The sequence below is a fragment of the Lipophrys pholis genome (genome assembly GCF_963383615.2).
Source record: "Lipophrys pholis genome assembly, chromosome: 6".
NCBI lineage: Eukaryota > Metazoa > Chordata > Actinopteri > Blenniiformes > Blenniidae > Lipophrys > Lipophrys pholis.
In genome coordinates, this window is record NC_137629.1 from 5,910,669 (window position 1) to 5,931,191 (window position 20,523).

Genomic DNA, 20,523 nt, shown 5'->3' on the forward strand with positions numbered 1-20,523 from the left:
ATATTTTACCTCTCCCCCTGTCTTCATTACAAATGACTAATATTCGTCAGCAGATGGAATCAGTATGCCAGAGATGCACTTTTATGCGGTAATGACAGTTTGGGGTATAACAATAAACAAATTAAAATTTAAAATCCATGAAATTAAATTGTGGTTACCCAATGTGAGAAAATGATTGATCCTCATCTATTGAAAGTGCGTGCGTGCATGCCTACACTGCTTGTCATCATTTCAGGCCTAAAGTGTGTGTGTGTGTGTGTGTGTGTGTGTGTGCGTGCGTGCGTGCGTGCGTGTGTGTGTGCGCACATGCCTACACTGCTTGTCATCATTTCAGGCCTAAAGTGTGTGTGTGAGTGTGTGTGTGTGTGTGTGTGTGTGTGTGTGTGTGTGTGTGTGTGTGTGTGTGTGTGTGTGTGTGTGTGTGTGTGTGTGTGCGTGTGTGTGTGCGCACATGCCTACACTGTTTGTCATCATTTCAGGCCTAAAGCGTGTGTGTGAGTGTGTGTACGGCGTGAACAAGTGCACACGTGTGTTTACACTGGTACATGTGTGGGCATGTCCAACTGCAGTCTGTTTACAGGGAGGATATTATCAGTGCGAGTACACTGAGGTGGGTTGTGCTAATTAGCTTTCCCAGCATGCCGTTCGAACAGCATGGCAATCACGGTGGGGAATGAATATGGAGCAAGATTTCTATGCACTGATGTGAAGAACCCCGCCTTCAATGTAGAAACACACACACACACACACTCACACACTCACACACACACACACACACACACACACACACACACACACACTCACACACACACACACACACACACACACACACACACACACACACACACACACACACACACACACAAGCATTTCACCGCCTTATGGGGACAATACATGGAGACATTCATTTCCTGCAAAGTTGCTAAACTAAAGCCAGCTATCACCAATAGCTGCCTCATCTTTTACCCAACTTTAACTAAGCCAAAACTCCAGTCATACCCAGAAACATTAATTTACATTAAATTAAATACTATTAAATTCCTACATGAAGTCTATTTTTGTCTTTAAATGAGTTCCAGGAGTTGAGTGTTTCAGTCCTCATGAGTTTGAAAGAAAGAAGCACACACACACAGACACACACACACACACACACACACACACACACACACACACACACACACACACACACACACACACACACACACACACACACACACACACACACTAGGCAAATAGAGTGCACCACTTTAATTCAAATTGTGCTGCTTTGTTCTCAATAGAAGTATCATCATGTTTGTGTGTCACCTGTTTCAGTTTAGCCAGTTGGTAATTGGTTGTGATATTTTTTTTTTCTCTCATTTGTTTTGCGTCTCTTTCATGTTCAGTGAAAAGTCCCACATTGAATTTTCAACCACGTAGACCGAACTTTTCACTTGTTAGGCTGTGATTGTCTCTGTTGAATGTGTAACGTCCGTCTCCAGAGATTCCTTGCTGGGCTTACTGGATTGGACTCTTTTTTTAGGAGCGGTCCTTTGAAAGTTAGTTCACGTTGTATTTGTGGCAATGAGAGTATAAAAGGACAAATGTTTTACCTTTTTTATTATAAAATATTTCTTTCTCCATAGCATAAGTGCTGGTCTGTAGGTGTCTGCATGCTGTTTTATTAGATATTTGTGCACAATCTGACATGATCCAGTGTTTCTTTGTCAAGAAAACAGCAGTCACAAGCTAATTGTGTTTACTTTTACTCTGCGGTAGTAATACACTTCACTGAACTCTCACTCATTTAAATAGATGGTCAAACAGGAGAAAAAAAATTAAAAATCGTGTTGAGAATTTCAAGCAAAACTGAACATTATTAATCTTTAGAGCAGAATTTGTGTGGTGGCGGTTGTAGTAAATCACATTAGATTGGACAAATGTACCTAATGAAGTGATTGTATATTCATCAAAATTTCAATGTGATTTACCTGACGAATGATTTTTCATGCTACAACAAAAAGTTGATTAAATCCCTGTTTGTTTTTTTGGTGTTCTTTTTGTTCCTGAAGTGAATGAGTCTGTATCGGCATTAATCACGACATAAATACATGTTTCTTTTCACTTTTTAGCTCCGGGACACTAAATCCATCAGTCAGAATACAACACTGCTCCACTTCCTGGCTGAGAAGTGTGAAGAACATCACCTGGAGATTCTGAGGTTTCCAGATGAACTGGAGCACGTGGACAGTGCCAGCAGAGGTACGTCTGGGGAATACTTCCCTTTTTTATTTAATTTTTTTTTTTATCGACTACTACAGTTTGCATTTACAATTTCTGCCTGCATCATGATTGTTTATTTCAGCACATAGTTAACCCTTTCCTTGTTCAGCTCAGCTCGCACTCTGTCTTTGTGACAGGAATAGAGCTGCTTTTCTGACCACACTGTCATTCAGCCTGTCAATAAACTAATTCCCTTTTAATTCTATTCTCAAGTATTCGGTGGAATCCCTGCAGGCTTATTTACTTTGTTAGTCTCGTAATTGGTTATTTAATCTAATTCAACTAATTATGCACTTGACTGAGGCAGCCAGCCATTGTGTAAGTGGACTGAATAGTCTTCATGGGCTGTCTGCACTAAGATGTCTATATGTGCACATTTTGAATAATATCAACTTTGTCATTTTATGGAAAATAATTACTCAATGAGATGCCAGTTAATTGACTGAGACCAGTAAACAAATGACTATTTAAAAAACTCTCTATTTAAGGAGTAGGACAACAGTGGCACAACGTATTCAGACCAGCATTGTTTCATTGATCGTCACAGACAATTTATCAAGATTCCCAGAGTTAAAATCAACCGTCTTTTTTGTCTGTTTGACATGTTGGATGCGGCAGGCAAACGGAACACGGAAGCTTAAATGTCTGCTGAAGATCATTTAACACTCCGTTTTATTAGAATTGCTTTGAAACAGGTCACAGGGGAGCGCAGTAATCAGAGGGCATGTGATGGCCTGTTCTGTTTCTTTGGAGAGTTTTATTTCTTTTTCTTTCTTTTTTTTTCTTCTTCTTCTTGCCTGGAGACCAGTAGAGCATTGATTAATTATTTATTGCTATCTGCAGATCCTTTACACGCGTTTGGTCTCATATCAGGTACACTGGCTGAAGAAAATTAATTAAAGCTACTTTTGCCCCTTGGTTCGCTGAATACACTCTACACTCTTAACATGAAGTCAATAACTATTTATGCATGGTAGCCTCCTCTGATAGCTGCTCTGTGTAGCTTTCCCCCAAATCCCCTCGTTCTTAATTTTCACTTTGGTTTTCTGTGGAGTAATCTCATGCTTGCAGCTTAGTGTTTTATTATATTTCCAGGTAAAACCAGGTCTCTCTTTAAAGTAAATACTAACTTTAATAAAACTACATTTATTGCACAGTTTGAAACATGCTTCTCGTTTATTTGTAAACCCTGCTGGCTGGTAAACTACCTCTGTAATACAGTTGATGTTTACTGTTGGACTACTTTGATAACAACACGCCAACCAAATAAAGGTGGATAAAACCAATAATAGGAAGTATAAGCCATACAGCAGTTGAGTATTACATCTTTATCCCTGTTATTGGTGAACGGTCAAACAAAACACCATATAGCTGTACTGGCTTTTGTAGAAAGCTTCAAGTGAGACAAACTGTGAAAACCAAAGCCCATCGCCCTGGCTGGTTTTTTCTGATTACAGTTTAGAGACATCAGAGGGAGGAGGTGCTGACTTCAAGTGACGCTAACAGTGATTTGGGGGCATTCAAATGTAATCAAATGGTCACCTACGGTAAATGAAAGTTGTACAATTAATATTCCTCATCGATAAGTGCAATCAAGCAAGGGGGGTGAAATCATAATTTTACACTCCTTGATTGGCCGCTTCAGACTCCAGCACACATGAAATTGCTTGGTCACCTTGTTCTCTCCAGCAGAATGCTTTTTACACCCGTTTAAAGGTATGCATGTTTTGTTCCGACAAGTAAAGTGTAATATAAAACTGTGGTCACAATAATAATAATAATAATAATAATAATAATAATAATAATAATAATAATAATAATAATAATAATAATGATAAAAGTTCAGTATTTATTAATTCTAAAAAATTTAAGAAAATGTCTTGCACTAATGTAAAAATTTTGAAATTGCTAACCCCAGTAATATAATAAAATAGCTATATATATTTTTACTTAGGTGGGGCTCTTCATTATTATCAATTGTTATATCTGTTATTATAATGCAATATATAGCAATGTTAACTTGTTTTCAGGAATTAGTATTGATTTGTCTTTGTGTTTCTTCATCTACATAGCCCGTCCAATTTATTTTTTGGGTAATTTTCTTTAACATAGCTGATACACTATGATCAGAAAACTAGGAACTGAGACTGCACTCAAAGCAAACAGGACTTATTTGATTCCCATCAAATCAAGTATTGTGTAAAGATTTGGTAATAAATATGACACAATCATTTTGATATAATATTTAAAAAGCCTGAGTCATCCTGAGACAGATGAATCCATATTGAAGTTAATCAGAAAACAGTTTGCTCAAAGACTAGCCAGAGAGCAGAAGTAGGTTCCCTCATGGAAGCCAGAGGGTAACAATAAGTAAAAAAAAAAAAAAAAAGAAAGTCTAATACCTGTTCATGTCCCCTTAGGATTCAGCCTTTATCAAAGCCTACCTGTATCAAGGTCACTTTTAATTAAAATGATCATGATTATGTAAGAAGATGAGGGCATCAATCTGCTAATGTTTCTGAGTACACTGGACCAGGAGAAGAGAAGGGCCATCAGGGTTTTTTATTTTTTGGGGGGAGGGGGTTATGATGCACTGTGGACACATGGTCTTAATGAAACATGCACATAAAATAAGATATTCATTTTGAAATGAGAAAATTGTGGTATTCTTTAAGGTTTTATCAGATGAGATTGTTCTGACATCCAAATAATGATGATCTGATTTGATGACATTACCAAGAAAAGTCCCCCTGTCATTTTTTTAAACAATTCATCTCCGTATAAATACATCATCAGTTCAAACCACTTTCAGGCGTTGGAGAACTTTATTGATTTTCTTATTTCTTTCTGTGCATATGCCTTACAAACACACATTTAAAGTCCCAATAATAAGCGCGCTATAATAAAACATGTTTTGTATTTCTAGAACAGGGGTGTCATTGATAAATCCTGTGGGCCAAAACTGGCTCACTGGAGGCTCCAATCTGGCCAAAACACCAAGTAAATTTTCAAAATGTCAAATAAAACATGCAGGTTGATAGTTTGTAAAAGCATGCATAATGCATTAATTGTAGGAGAAGTTCACTGTATTTTGCAAGTTTAAATTTAAAGGTTATTTTGCCACATCTTACTGGTCCGACCCACTCAAGATGAAATTAGGTTACATGTGGGCTACTCACAATATGCACTGATGTCACTTCAACAACACCTATTGGATTTTTAAATGTTCTAAGTCATGTATGCATGCATGTTTGTATGTGCGTTATTTTTGTTTTTATACTTTGCAGCAACATCAAACTGAGCTGAACTGAACTAAAATGTGTTTTACATCGCTGCTCTAAACACTAACAGGGTGTAATCTTTTGGATCATGGGAACCTCTCACCCTTATTTTCTTCTTTTTTCATACCATACTGAGTTCAGAAATGCAGATACTGAAACTGTCATATCAGCATTGTCAAACAATTCCAAAATTAACATTTTACTTGCGTGTGACCTTTTCAATAGTTCGTTATTACACACATTTTTGGGACGAACATGGGTCAACAATACACATTTATTCATATACACGTCATGACCAATGCTCTATAAATCATTAAATACTACAGTGGCACTCTTTGCATAGTTTGATGCAGCTCAAGACTAACAGGCAATTTTAAAACCTCCCTCTGTTTCCAACATTCTGTATATTTTGCCCCTCAACTTATTTAATTGACTCCTGGCTTGTTTTTTTTGGTTTTTTTTAACTCCTTGTGGAGCCACAAAGCTACTGAGCACTTTCTAGTCTGATGTAACTTTCTTCTTTAAATGATGTTCCAAAATAAATAAATCAGCAAACAGAAGCAACATTCAAATGCATTTTCGTTAAAACTACTTCAATGTGTCCACATTCTATATTTATCCTATTAAGTGAATTTCAGTGTTTCGTCTTGGGCCTTAGAGAACCTCTTTCAAATTCCATCCGAAGGTAATTGTAAACATTTTCACGTCTGGCTAAATTATGTGGTCCTGTAATTTCTGAATTAACACTTCTCCACTCAGTGAAATGTATTCTTCAAAAAGAAAAAGCAACCCCACAAAAAAACTATACTTTCCCTTTCATAGTTCATATTTCTAAAAGCATTGATTGAAGAATACTGGTAAAATCATTACAGGCTGAAGAACAGACAAAGACAAGATCTTGACTGTTTTTCATTCTGCGTCAGTCTGTGAAGATCTGCTCAAGTGTCACTTCAGTTTTTCAGTTTTCATAAAAAATAGAGCTTGTGGAAAGACATGTATGATGAATCCCTTCAGTTCTATTTAATCGGCATATTGATACAGGTTCAACATTTTCATGATGAGATGTCCGTCTCGCTCTGTCATGATCGCCTCACCACCCCTGGAATAAAGGTTTTGAACTCATTGTTTGTATCTAAACGACTAATACTACATTTCACCTCACCTCTCCATTGACCTCAGCAAAAAGATTATCAACCTCTGATGCCACCGTGCCACCTCGGATCTCTCCCAATAAATCATTTTAAGGGTTGCGTGATTTATGGGGTCTAGGTTTCTTAAAGGGACCCAGATCAATTGACTGAATGTGCTTTCTTACACTCACGCTCAATAAAAATGTTAATAAACAGCAGTGCAGCAGTTTAGTTGGAGCCCTCTGCGATGCTTTCTGTGGGATCAAATGATTCCCTGCAAATATAACATGTTAAACTGGTTGCATATTACGTTGAGCAGAAATTCAATTGGTAGTGTTATAGTACGTTAGATGGTATGATGTTAGATGTTTTGGACACTCAAAAGTGCGGAAAACAGTGCTCCGGTTTCTTTCTTTTATTTTTATTTAGTCTTTTTTTTTTTTTGCACTCCGGTTTCCGAGAGGTGTGAAACAATCGGCAGAGACGGAAACTCCGTAAAAAGAAATCGAGTACGTCACTAACGGAGCAGCAAAGAGTAAGAGTCTGGTAAGAGAGGAATGAGAGAGAGAGAGAGAGAGAGAGAGAGAGAGAGAGAGAGAGAGAGAGAGAGAGAGAGAGAGAGAGAGAGAGAGAGAAGAGAAGGGAAACAATTGCTGCTGCTACATCCACAAGGCCGCAACTGTGTTATCTTTTTATTTGGAAAAGCATCGAAAGTATCAAAATACATGGTGGTATCGATACCGAAATGTTGGTATCGTGACAACAGTATTATATCTATATCTATCTATCTATCTATCTATCTATCTATCTATCTATCTATCTATCTATCTATCTATCTATCTATCTATCTATCTATCTATCTATCTATCTATCTATCTATCTATCTATCTATCTATCTATACATACATACATATATACATATATACATATAAACAATTTATAAACAAGCCTCCTTTGCCCGATGACGATTTTAACTGAAAAAACTTCTTCAAAACACTTCCCTGCGATCGTTTTTTTTCTGAAATGAAACTGCAAAAACAATGTGTTTTCACTCAAAACGTTGTGTTAAACGAGGCCTAAAATGGCAAGATAAGTCTTCAAACAAGTTTTCACCGAGATAAATGTGTTTGAATTGGAAATTGTATGATATATTAAATTATATGCTAATTACTCTCACAGTCCGGTTGATTGTTGACCCTAAAATAGTCAGTTGGTTCGGTATAGAAAATCAATGGGCGACAACACTTGGCATTGCTTCCCATGTACACCATGGGATTTTTTTCTTCTCCTTAAGCTGTTGATTTTTTGCTGGTTGTCCTTCCTTGGACTGTTCTTGGCACTAATCACATCGTACTGGACATTTTTCAGACTCATTCATCTCACAGTCTGGCTCTTGTCAAAGTCGATCTCCTTCAAAAGGTTTTGCTGTATTGAGATAATCAATGGCATTACGTCACCTGCCATTGGTTTCAATGTTGTGGCTTATCATACATTCATCTGTACATGCATTCGTTCGTAAATGGATGAATGTACTCCTATTGCAGTTCTAATCATTTTACATCTAGGCATAGAGCCGACTCTTTTTATACCCCTGACCCCATCTTAATAGTGGTGGCAAAGCCTTGAGAGAAGTGTCATTGGCCAATTTTCCTTGTTAAATTCCCCTCAGAGATGAATATGTGTGGCCTGACAATAGGAACTGAGTCTGTGTAGTGATTCCACTCAATCAGTGGTGCACTGACAATCTGTCTTGACAATCCAGGAAAAGACGAAATATGACACAAATGTTCTCATAAATCTATTTAGTATAAGGCATAGCCAAGGGCAAAGTACTTTGGAGCCTGTGAGAGGGAAAATGGAGAATGAGCGGAGGAGAAAAAAAAAAAAAAGATGAACTCCGAGGATATTAATACCGCTGTGAATATATCTATTATCCACATTCATTTCAAGGCACTGCAGCATAATAAAGCAGTGCCCGTTTCCCATTTAAACTCCTCGCAGTACTTGGCTCTGTATTACGTAGACAAAATGCCTTTCTGGATGGGGTGGGACACACAAAGGATCATTTGTCTTGTGGTTTCACTGCAGTTGCATGGTATCATGGGGCTCAGAAAATATCCCCTCATGCCAGTCCAGGGTGGGGGGTTTATCTTTCTGAAGGCAGCTAGAAAAGCTTGAGCCATGTGGAGAATGAACATAATTTTTCACAAACACCAAATTGCTGTTGTGGTGTTCAATATTTTTTGGCAGAGAGACGTGTTTGTCTTTCAAAATAAATTCAAAATATAATAATGTCACACTTTCTGAGGTACTTTCAAAGTATTTGTGCATTTTCTTAATTTTAGCCAACAGGACTCGACAACAAATTCACTTCACTTTTTTTCTTTTTTTTTTTTTTGCTCAATAACATTTTATTGTACGACAACACTTTTGCATTTTAAGTGCTGTTGTCAAACTGGTGATCAAAAATGTAATTGCCATGGCAAAAAAGTCCAACATCAAGCTATATGTCATGCCATGGCAAAAAAGTCCAACATCAAGCTATATGTCAAAAAAGCATTGACAGTATATCACCAAACTCAAACTTGAGGTAATGTATGTGCTTGTTTTTCAGTGACTACAAATGTTTTTTGATGGCAGGAGTTTAAAAAAAAAAAGATTACTGTGGAAACATGAATATATTCCAAAGCTACTTGCCAATGATTTTGTTAAATGTTTATATTTAAACATTTATTTGTTTTATTTTGTATTTGTAGCTTAAGAAAACTAATCCATGCTTAGTTGTAAATATTTTGGAGCTCAGTCGAGGATAACTGGTGATGACAAATCTCCAATTTCTTTGTTGCATGAAAAATCCTGGTTGTAAACATTTGTCTTTGTTATGACACTAGCTAATAAAAAAAAAGAGATAGAAAAGGTATCCTGTGAAATGTATAATTTAGTGCATTCCTGTCTCCACACTAAAGAAATGCCCTATTTACCTGGTTTTGTGGCTCCATCCATTGCCAGGCCGTTCTCCCTTGTGGGTAAAAATGAGGCAATTTACAATTATAGGTGTCACTTCTCTGAGGAAGTAGGCTGCAGCATCACCTGTGCCTCATAAACTCCTCCAGTGTTACTTTCTTTTTTACTTCAGTTTAATTTCAATAACGTTCTAGCCCTGAGAATCGGTGCTTTATTGTATCCAGTTGACACAATTTCTGAAATGAATCTGCTATGACCACCAACAATTCCAACTTGTACACTTGGAAAATAAAATAATAACAAGCATGCTAATATATTTCACAGTCAGTTAAGTTTCACCTTCTAGATTTGTAGTCAAACTTTTCCATTCTCTCTTGAATGTAATTGAATGACAATCTGACTTAGGTGCATATTAATATTCTCATTGGGAATTCCATTTGCCTTGTAATCATGGGAGTTTATAAGGTGTGGCAGAGGACTCACGGACGTGCCACATTTCAACTTTATTGTAATTTATAAAGTGAGAGATTGGAAGTAGGTGAATATGAAAGTGTGCTTGTGTTTTTTGTTGTTTTTTTTTCTCAAACCTTTTTGTTGCGCACATAGTCCACATGTGATGTACCATCGTTTTGAAAACAAGTCATGCTTTGATAAGCAAAGGTACTGGCTCCAAGAAGCCTGGTCAGGACTATGGCAAATCTGAACGAGACAGGGTTGTAATCCCAGAGGGTAAATAACGGTGAGTCTTAGTGGACACTCACCCATCAGTGATACACTGACTGAGACTGCACACCTAAGGTAGCACTGGAGTGGCTTTGTCTCTGTGTACTTATGAGTCCCAGCCAAAATTGGGATTTAAAGCTTTTTGAAAATCTGTGGAGAAACTTTGGAAATTGCAGCTCACTGATGCTGTCCATACAGTCTGGCTAAGATTATGACTTTGTGCGAGGAAAAAGGAGTAGAGAAGCTAAGATTCAAGCAGACGTGACTGACAGACACACAGTCAGCCCACGATGGGTTATCGTCGCAGACATGGGCTCTTTAACATTCCCATATAATGCCACAACAAAAACAACATGACACAAAATATGGAGCCGCACAAAGTTGTTGCACTAAGCTTCAGAGTTTCTGTATTGGAAGTGAGTCTTTGAGTCAAAACATTAGTTTGTGCAACATTGTGTTACCTTTGAGGTTTCTGGATATCAAAGTGTCGATAAAATATTAAAGGTTTGACGTGTGTCTGATACTTTTGTTTACATTTCAGCGGTCACTTGTGCTAAATCTACACATTCCCATCCACCATTTGTTTAGTTGCAGTACCTAAGCAGCGAGCAACTCTCCTCTGTGTTGAAGAACTCATCATTAATACATCAAAGGCATTTAGCAAGGGGTACTTGTATTATTGAAGATACAGTCTTCAGTAATGCACAAATAATGACAGTCCTGGGAGTCTCCAGACTTTGTTCTCTAACTTATATGAGTGAACATTGGTGTGCACTGCTAGATGTACTTATTTACATGACAGGCAGATTTTTGAAACACGATGAATTACAAACAAGTTAATATGTCGATATCTGCAGGCTTCAGAAGCGGAGTTGGTACTTTTCAGAGAAGATGTGTTAATATTTGAACTAAATAAGTTAAATAAACACTTCTCTCTTTTCAATGCTATATTCAAAAACGTAATTCAGAACATTTAGGATGTGCCTTGGCGAAATGTTGAGGCACAGCTGGGTTATAGAGATGTTACAAGCAGGGGGTCAGAATATATGTGATGGAAATGTCTGTATTTTCACAAAACCAAACAATTACTACAAAAGATTACTTCAATTAGCAAGCTATATCAACAGTCCCGTATTGTCTGTAGACAATAGAAACCTAGAGTGTATACACTACTTCCTAACAGTGATGCTCACATGCTCGAGAAGCTGCATATCTTGGTAAGCTATAGAGAGCAAATTGAATGATAAAGTATCACCTGACATCCAAATGTTCTACAGACACGCACTTAAAAAGTTTTCCAAGGCCTCCAATGACATAAGTACAAAATTCACACTTCTATGTTAAACATGTTTGATATTCAATCCACATCAGTACAAGCACAAGTACACTTGACCAGTAGCTATCTTAGCGTTGTCACCGTGGTTGGAAATGGAAATTATTTTCTCACTGGTTGCTTAAGGTACACTCATCTCCAGCACTCTGGAAGTAATAGAGCAGGATCAGCGAGTTCAGCAAAGTAAATGGACAGTCTGTCATGAAGAATATTAGGAACAGGAAACAGACCTGTCGAGCTTCACCAGCGCCGGATGAGTGATGAGCTCTGGAGAGTTTTCTTCTTCTTTTTTTTTTTTTTCTCCTGTATTCACTTCATGGTGGATGAGTAGTTCATTGTGAGTCCAAAACAACTATTCACTCTCTCTCTTTCTTGTTGCCCCCCTGTCTTTTTTGTTCTTTCTGTCCATCTCCGTTTTCCTGCACCTCTGATTTCTTGCATCACCACTTTGGCCAGCCGGTATGAGTGTAGACAGAGATAGACACATGCAGAGAGGCCAGCAGCCCTGCTTAGCATCAGGCTGCAGTCCGTGACAGCAGATTTCAATGAGAGCTGACAAAGGGACCAGGAATGAGAATAATGCTTTTTGCCAGTCTCGAAATTCAGCCTGTCACAGTGGACCATTTCCCGTGCTGGGAGCGTTCGACGAGCCGAGGTGAAAAAGGAACTTTCATTTCAAACGCAAACTGTATTTCTCTACACTCTGCAGTTAGCCGGAACCACATTAAAATAGTTGTAATGTACTTAGAATCTAGCTGCAGCTCCTCAAATGAATTCATGTATCTGGCCTCAGTTGCACGAGGAAATGTTAATGGTTCGTTAATGAATGGGACCACTTTGCATTTCATTTCCACTGATCTTGCACATCCACACTGTATTCACCCTCATTCTGAATTTCCCATGGGATCTCACCATCCTGTAGAGGAGAGGCAGCACCTGTTCCCCAGGTGCCACTGATCGTTTATGTATCGAGAGGTACAGCAGGCAATGCTCTCCACTCTGACTTTGTTCTGCATTTGCCAGCCTTGCACATTATCACAATCCTTGACGTCTGCATTCTCCCAGGAAATGATCATAAAGTATGATATACAGCATGTATTGTGCATTGATAAAAAGCACATAACACATGAGGTGCGGCGGAGACGATTCCTTTGACCTGTCACAACAATGGTTGGACATCATAAGTGAGAAGTCATTCACAGGTCGTTCTAGTCAATAAAGAGGAACTCTGATGTTGTTTTGGGAGAGAGAGAGAGAGAGAGAGAGAGAGTGTCAGCCTATTTTGATAAGTAAGATAATGATGGTGATTGTTGTACAGATGAGCAGGAAATTGAGTTTTCTCTGAGGTGATCCCTGCACTCTCCAGATAAGGCCGTAATGAGACATTACAATAACAAGTACAGGGATTTTTGATATTGACTGCCTGAGAGAGCATCATCTACAGTACAATATGCTCACCCTACTCAGGATTTATGGTCTGTGTGTGTGGCAAGGCAGAGCTCACCTGCCGTATTTTCACGACTATAAGGCGCACATAAAAGTCTTAGATTTTCTTCAAAATGTGCGGCGCGCCCTATGGTGCAGTGCGCCCTATGTGTGTGTTGTTGTTGTAAAGCGGCCGTAGTAGGGAACACCATGAGAACGTTAAAGGGGGAAGTGTGGGCGTGGATTGTATATAAATGAACGGGTATGTGCGTTATGCAGAACATCGTTGTTTTAACAACCCTGAAAATAGCGAAGAGACACGCTTATGAAGCACAGTTTAAACTGAAGGCCATCAGCTACGCGGAGGAACATGGAAATCGAGCAGCCGCGAGAGAATTTAAGATTAATGAATCGATGGTTCGCAAGTGGAGGAAGCTGGAAAACGAGCTCCGACAGGTGAAGAAGACGCAGCTGAGTTTCCGCGGACATAAGGCGAGGTGGCCCGAGTTGGAGGAAAGACTCGAGCAGTGGATCATCGCACAAAGAACGAGTGGGAGAAGCGTTTCGACGGTCACCATTCGACTAAAAGCAGTAACACTAGCAGAAGAAATGAAAATTGAACATTTCCAAGGAGGTCCGTCTTGGTGCTTTCGTTTCATGAAACGGTGCCATTTTTCCATCCGGGCCAGAACTACGGTAGCGCAGCAACTTCCAGCGGATTATAATGAAAAGCTGGCCATCTTCCACTCCTACTGCAGCAAACACATCGCCGACAAACACATCCAGCCCAGCCACATCACTAACATGGACGAGGTGCCGCTAACGTTCGACATCCCGGTGAGTCACACTGTGGAGAAGAAGGGGACCAGCACGGTAGCGATACGCACAACGGGGCACGAAAAGTCTTCTTTTACATTTGTGCTTAGCTGCCATGCTAATGGACAGAAACTTCCGCCTATGGTGATTTTCAAGAGAAAGACTTTGCCTAAAGAGAAGTTTCCATCAGGAGTCATCATTAAGGCAAATCAAAAGGGCTGGATGGATGAGGAAATGATGAAAGAGTGGCTGAGGGAGGTGTATGTAAGGAGAACAGGTGGTTTTTTCCACGCATCACCATCGCTGTTGATCTGTGACTCTATGCGTGCCCATCTCACAGCCGATGTGAAAAAACAAGTGAAGCAAATGAACTCTGAGCTTGCTGTCATTCCGGGAGGCCTGACAAAGGAACTCCGCTGGACATCGGTGTGAACCGGCCGTTCAAAGTAAGGCTGCGAGCGGCGTGGGAGCGATGGATGACCGATGGAGACCACAGTTTCACTAAGAGTGGAAGGCAGCGCCGGGCGAGTTACGCCACAATTTGTAAATGGATTGTAGATGCTTGGGCTAGCGTGTCTGCTGGCACTGTTGTTCGAGCTTTCGCAAAAGCCGGCATCATTTCCAAGGAGCCGCACGGCACGGAAAGTGACTCTGACAGTGAAGAAAATGAACCTGGTATGTTTGATGGAGATTTAGCGCAGCTGTTCAATTCAGAAACAGAGGATGAGGAGTTCGATGGGTTTGATTGATGACGATTACAGGTAAAAAAAATGTTAGTACTTTGTAATCAATACTTAAATAAAGCACAACCAAACTCAGTTTTGCTCCCGCTCTATTTTTAAATACGCACACTTGTATGCTTGTGTGTGTGTGTTGTTGTAATGCGGACACCATGAGAACGTTAAAGGGGGAAGTGTGGGCATGGAACCCGCGCCCTATGAGCAGGTGCGCCTTATGTGTGTGTTAAATGCAGTAATGGCACACATAACTGAGACTGCGCCTTTTAGTACGGTGCGCCTTTTGGTCGTGAAAATACAGTAAATAGTGCCACGCTTTTTTAAATATCCATTTGGGGTTGAACAAAATGCTCTACCAGAGAACATCTCTCTTTTTTTCATTTATTTAATCATCCATTAAAAGTGGGATTTGACATTTTATTTTTGATTCATGGATGACTGATTTGGTTTTCATTGACTTAATTAAAGCTTGGGAAATGGGCCAAATACTTTTTAGAATACAGAATTTATTAGAGTGACCAAATTATACTTTTTATTCCACATTGCTCCCATGATCCAACTGTTTTCTGAAGTATTTACTTTCTTTAATAATTTCATGTCAATCGATTTCCAACTTGTCACAATACCAAAGGCACAATACTGAGAACATTTTCACAAGAAAGTACTATAAAAGACTTTGAAATGTTAAAATCTGACTAAAGCAACATGAAGGTGTTCCCATTTTGGACCTTCTTTTCTTCTCAATAAATAAACTCACTATGCACAGTGAACATGCAGTAGGACACTAAAAATTTGCAATAACACAGTAATGGAGGTGGTAGCTCAAGCATGGACTATTTAGGAAACACGTTAATCACTCCTGCATGTGTGTGATTCTGAATACTTTTGTCTTAGCATAATGTGAACCGAAAATGTGCTTTAAGCATTTGACATAGATCTCTTAATGATTAGGCATGCCATGTCAAGGCGTTGGTGGCGCGTTCATCTTGGTCTCATCCTCTTATCATGGTATTCTTTCATGACTAAAGAGCTTGTGTGCAACCGATTGCAAACAACAGAATCCTCCATTTGTTTCCTGTTCAAAACAAATAGAAAAATGTATTTGAAATCCCACTTTCCGTGTGGTTTCCTGAATGGAAATGTGCTTTGCAAACCCTCACTTACCACTGCAGTGGTTGTGTGTTGATAAATATTCAAATAAGACTCATGACAATTTTTTCAAAAAAATCAGTTGACGGGAGTCTGGAGCTGTCTGTGCCAATCTTGCTTTATTCCTCCTATTTGTTTCATGCACACAAATCACACCTTGCCCCGGAGAAAGCACACATCATAGCAGACCTTCTGTTTACCCACAAAGGCAACAGATTATTTACTGACTGGGTGGTCATTGCCTGTGTTTTTCTCTCAATTCCTCCTCACTCCTTGTGCCTCTATTGACCACTGTTTGGGAAAACGTGTCTTCGGATGAAACGCTGTCATAAGAATTGGGGCAGCTTTCAATGACCCCTGCATGTCAGTGGGGGTGGGAATTGATTTTGGATACTAAATTGGGTCTTTCTTATCATGGGCTGTCATCGATATATAATTTAAAAGCGTGGCCCGAGGCGAGCATAGCAGCGCTGCTCATTGGAGTTTTACTAGGCCCGGGGGAGCAGGATCCCCTGTGCCCCTTTCAGTTAATGCATGCCACTATGTGTGAAGATTCCACCATCACCAGTGATTTATACCCCTGAGATGAGCAAAGACACAGCAGTGCACAGGCATCCACTGCCTGTACTGCAACATTTATATGGCACTCTTATTTTTGTTCCTTATTTTGCGGGCTCTGCCAGGACCATGCATATCTTTATGTGTCATCTTTCATTCATTTGGACTCCGAGTGCCACACGTTTTAGTTTTCTTGCCATTCATGGAAAATATTCACTGGTGTGAATTTGAAAGTAATCCCTGATATATCGTTGCAACCTTGTGTGTAAATCATTGCATCTACACTGATGTCATGTTTTGCTTCCCAAGTATTCACAGAGCCCTACTTTTTGGAAGCAGCGTTTTTTAGTTAATAATTTTTTTAAGTAGATTTTAGCATTTTGCCGCTCACCTGTTTTTCTCATCTTGGCGTGTTTGGGAGTGTAGAATGAAAACAGGTTGCTCCATTTACGACGCTCCAGCCAAATCCACCTTCCCATCAGAAACTGCTTTCTTTTTGTAGTATGAACCATATTGTGTTTGTTTGCCTTTATGATGTAAATCTCTCTGATCTCTTCTAATTTTGCCCCCAGGCTTTATGGAATGACTTTAATTTAGCAGCCAGATCTTTATTTGAAAAATAAATCTAACAGGTCCTGACTATGACCTTCTCTTACATGTTGATGATTTGCATTTTCCACCATCTTTTTTTTTTTTTTTTTTTTCTCCGTACAGCTCTGTGATATGGAGTCACACTGTGTGATCCATATTCAAATATTATTTAAATCAGTTGCACCACATTTGCATGTGAAATTGAGGATTTGAAGCCAGGTCGTCTGCATACTGATCGGAGGGACAACCTTCATTGGAGGGAAGGTTGATATTGCGAATAAATGGGACAGGGTATTAATAATTGTCATGAAAGGGTTGCTCTATATATTGTGCACCGCCATACCGGAGTGTTTTTCTCCCATGTAATGAATCTGATATCACTCTCAACCGTTCTCCTTTCAGCTGTGGGAATGATTATATTCCTTTTCAAATAGAGAGACCCAGCTGCAATGTCACTTTTAAGCACAAAATTAACCACAAGATGGCGGCTCGTTCCCATACCAACAGGAAAAGACGTATTTTGATATGTTAATACGCCAAAGCATGTGTTCAGGTACTTGATAGAAAATGACAACACTGTTATGAATGTGAAATCATAGGTTCAATCTAAGTCAAGGGTGCCTTATACACAGCCTGTCAGCTAAAACGGGCCTGCTCCAAGTCAGCCTCCAAACCACCAAGCAAATGCTACACATTTCAAAGAAAACATAGATTTTTGTTTTAACAAAATTCTGAAGAGTAGCAGACTCAATACAACACTAAGACCAGAGCGAAGATATTGGTAATGCTGTCATGGAAGCTAGCTACCTCGTTTCTCAAACTCATGCTGTCAGTGTGAGTTTTTTTTTGACATTTCACTGCATTTTGAACCAGAAGGCTTCATTAAAATTGGCTTTATGTTGAGAATGTAGTCATTTTTGGCAGTAATTGTTTGGTTTTGTGACAATATAGATATTTCCAACATGTATACTCTGCACCACAACAAAGGAATAAGTTAAAGGTTATTATTGCACTATTTTACCAGTTCGACCCAGTAAAGATCAAATTGGACTGCATGTGGCCCCTGAATTAAAATGTGTTTTACACTAATGATCTAAGTCAATAACCCTGCAAATATATTTCAAATGTGTGAAGGTTTGGCACAACTATTAAGCAGAGATTTAAGAAAAAAAAAACTACATATATGTGGTGGGAACATTTGACTTTTACCATACCAAAAGTTATTGTAGTGGAACATACCGGCAGCAGTTTGAAGTGTTTATTTAAAAGAAACTTGAGGAGCTCCTAAAGTTTGAATCATTCTCAGTTGTTTTGCATCTTCATGCAATCTCAGACTGGCTCCATGATGGTAAGATTGGGGCTCTCCAGGGGCAATACCATCTGTTACATGACTCCTTGTTGGCATTAAATACTCTGCTTCGCAGTTCAGCCTATATATTTGCGGTCATTTCCAGGCTGCAGAAAGAATTCATCATCAATTCGATGCCTCCCTAATGGCACTGATTGATGATAAGAAGCAGACACCTGAAGTGTCTGAGGATACTTTGAATTTATGGTGTGTTTTAATAATTGTTTCTAAAGATTACCTTCAGGGATAGTCTTGACAAATCCATCACGTTAGTCTGTCATGAATATATGCTTAATTAACTTATTGTATTATACCCATTGCAGCTATAAATACTGCAGTAAATTTTGTGAATAACTAAATAAACAAGGTCAAGCTAAACATTTACATAACTTTGTTTTCAAGTTGAAGGAGAGAGGGAGAGGTATAAAGTGTTTCGCATTCCCAGCTGGGATTAGGCACGGAGCGCTGGTCTCTTTCAATGAACTTAATTCATCCAGGCATCATAGCGCATATAGCGGCAAGGTAAAATCGGAGAACCCTTTAAACTTTCCGAGCTTTCTGCATGAACAAGTCTGGAAATGTCATCTGGTCTACAGCCAAGTCACAGGTATAGACAAACACAATGTGTTCAATCCAATAGCTCATAAACAACTATCTAAGTTTATTCAACTTTGACTGATAAGAACTGCAAAAATGTTACGAGTTTGTTATTTACAAGAAACACATGAAAGAAATATGTCTTTGAAAGATCTTCAATCAATTATTTATTGTTATAATACTGAAAGGGTTTTCAAAGTGCTCTGAAAGGCAGATGGTATTCACCAGTCCAGTTAGACAAACTATCCATAAATGGAAATGATTAAATAATGTAGCTACTCCTGGCTCCCGGCCTCGTTGACTCCAAAGAGGTTCAGGTGGAAAAACAAGAAGCTGAGAGTAACAACAAATATCAACTTTAAAAAATACTATTGGGAGAACTTCGTTGACTCATGAAACTCTACCAATATGAGAGCATCATTTCCTCACGATGGTGAAAACATCCAGATATGTAACTATGTTTGCTACTTTAGGACTTTAACCTTTTACCAACCTTGAAGTAGATTCAGAAGTTCATCACACCACAGGATAATGTCTGCACAAGAGGGTAAAAGTTGCAGCAGGACTGTGAACCTCAGTGGGGAAATGAATCGAAATACCAAATACAGAATAGCCTCTGAAAATAAAAATCCACCCTTTAGAGGGAAACGGCCAGAGACCAGCTCTGAATCCACTCCTGAGTGATCCTAAAGGTGCTGTTTACTGCAGAATTAGAACAAATATGGCCCAGAAGAGGAGTCTGAATTCCCCTAAAAATCAGCTACTGGAAGTCCACATAAATACACCGAATCAGTAGATATGACTTGGATGGAAACATTTTGTGTTTTTTTTTTCTTACCACTGCATTTGATATCTAACCAGATATATTGAATCCATATGTACATTTCTTCATTGTCTCTATGTCTTTAAATCATTGAGTTTTACATTTTGACTGTAGCAGAGATGGAAGAGTACTCACATACATTACTTAAATATAAGTATTGATACTCATTGCATTGGTAAAAATATCGATTAATTTAAGTAACAATTACTGTTTAAATTTGAGTATAAACAAGGCTTTTTGAAGTATCTTGCACCTTTATCAGTTGAATTTGTTTTGTGAGTCTTGTCTTGTTTTTAAACCATCATTGATCTAACTTGATTCACTTTTAAAATCCATCAACAACGGCACCGTCAGTGTGGATAAATGTTACCACCAGCTGCTTTCACCTTTCCACTGAAACTGAGATTCATCATTCAAAGAACCTGAAAGATGGAAAAAACTGTTTAAAATGGTAGGGAGCAGAAAGTACAGATATTTGTTTTTCAAAATGATGCGGTAAAAGTAAAAAGTTGTCAAAAAAGTAAATATTCAAGTGAAGTAGAGATACCTGAAGGCTCTACTTAGGTTCATTAACCAAGCACAAATACTACTTGTCGCTTCTGAACTGTGTGTTTGTCATGTTTTGGTGTTGCTCTGATCTTCCAATAACAAATAAGTTAGTGAATAAAGTAGCTGATCTTTCTGGGCAACGCCATCAGAAAAACTGAATTAAGTAATGGAATCAGGGTTAAGTACCCAACATATTTCACTGCATGACTTTCTTCATCAAAATCTTGGAACAATTAC

General features: G+C 38.8%; 1 protein-coding gene across 3 annotated transcripts in view; it reads left to right on the top strand.

The window, feature by feature from the left end:
• Positions 1-20,523, top strand: part of diaph2 (diaphanous-related formin 2) — a 391,029-nt gene that overhangs the window by 246,787 nt on the left and 123,719 nt on the right. For all 3 annotated transcript variants that reach the window (XM_080465403.1, XM_080465404.1, XM_080465405.1), the window contains one exon: positions 2,112-2,241. In XM_080465403.1, coding sequence (XP_080321529.1) covers positions 2,112-2,241 — 130 coding nt within the window. The remainder of the gene's footprint in view (positions 1-2,111; positions 2,242-20,523) is intronic.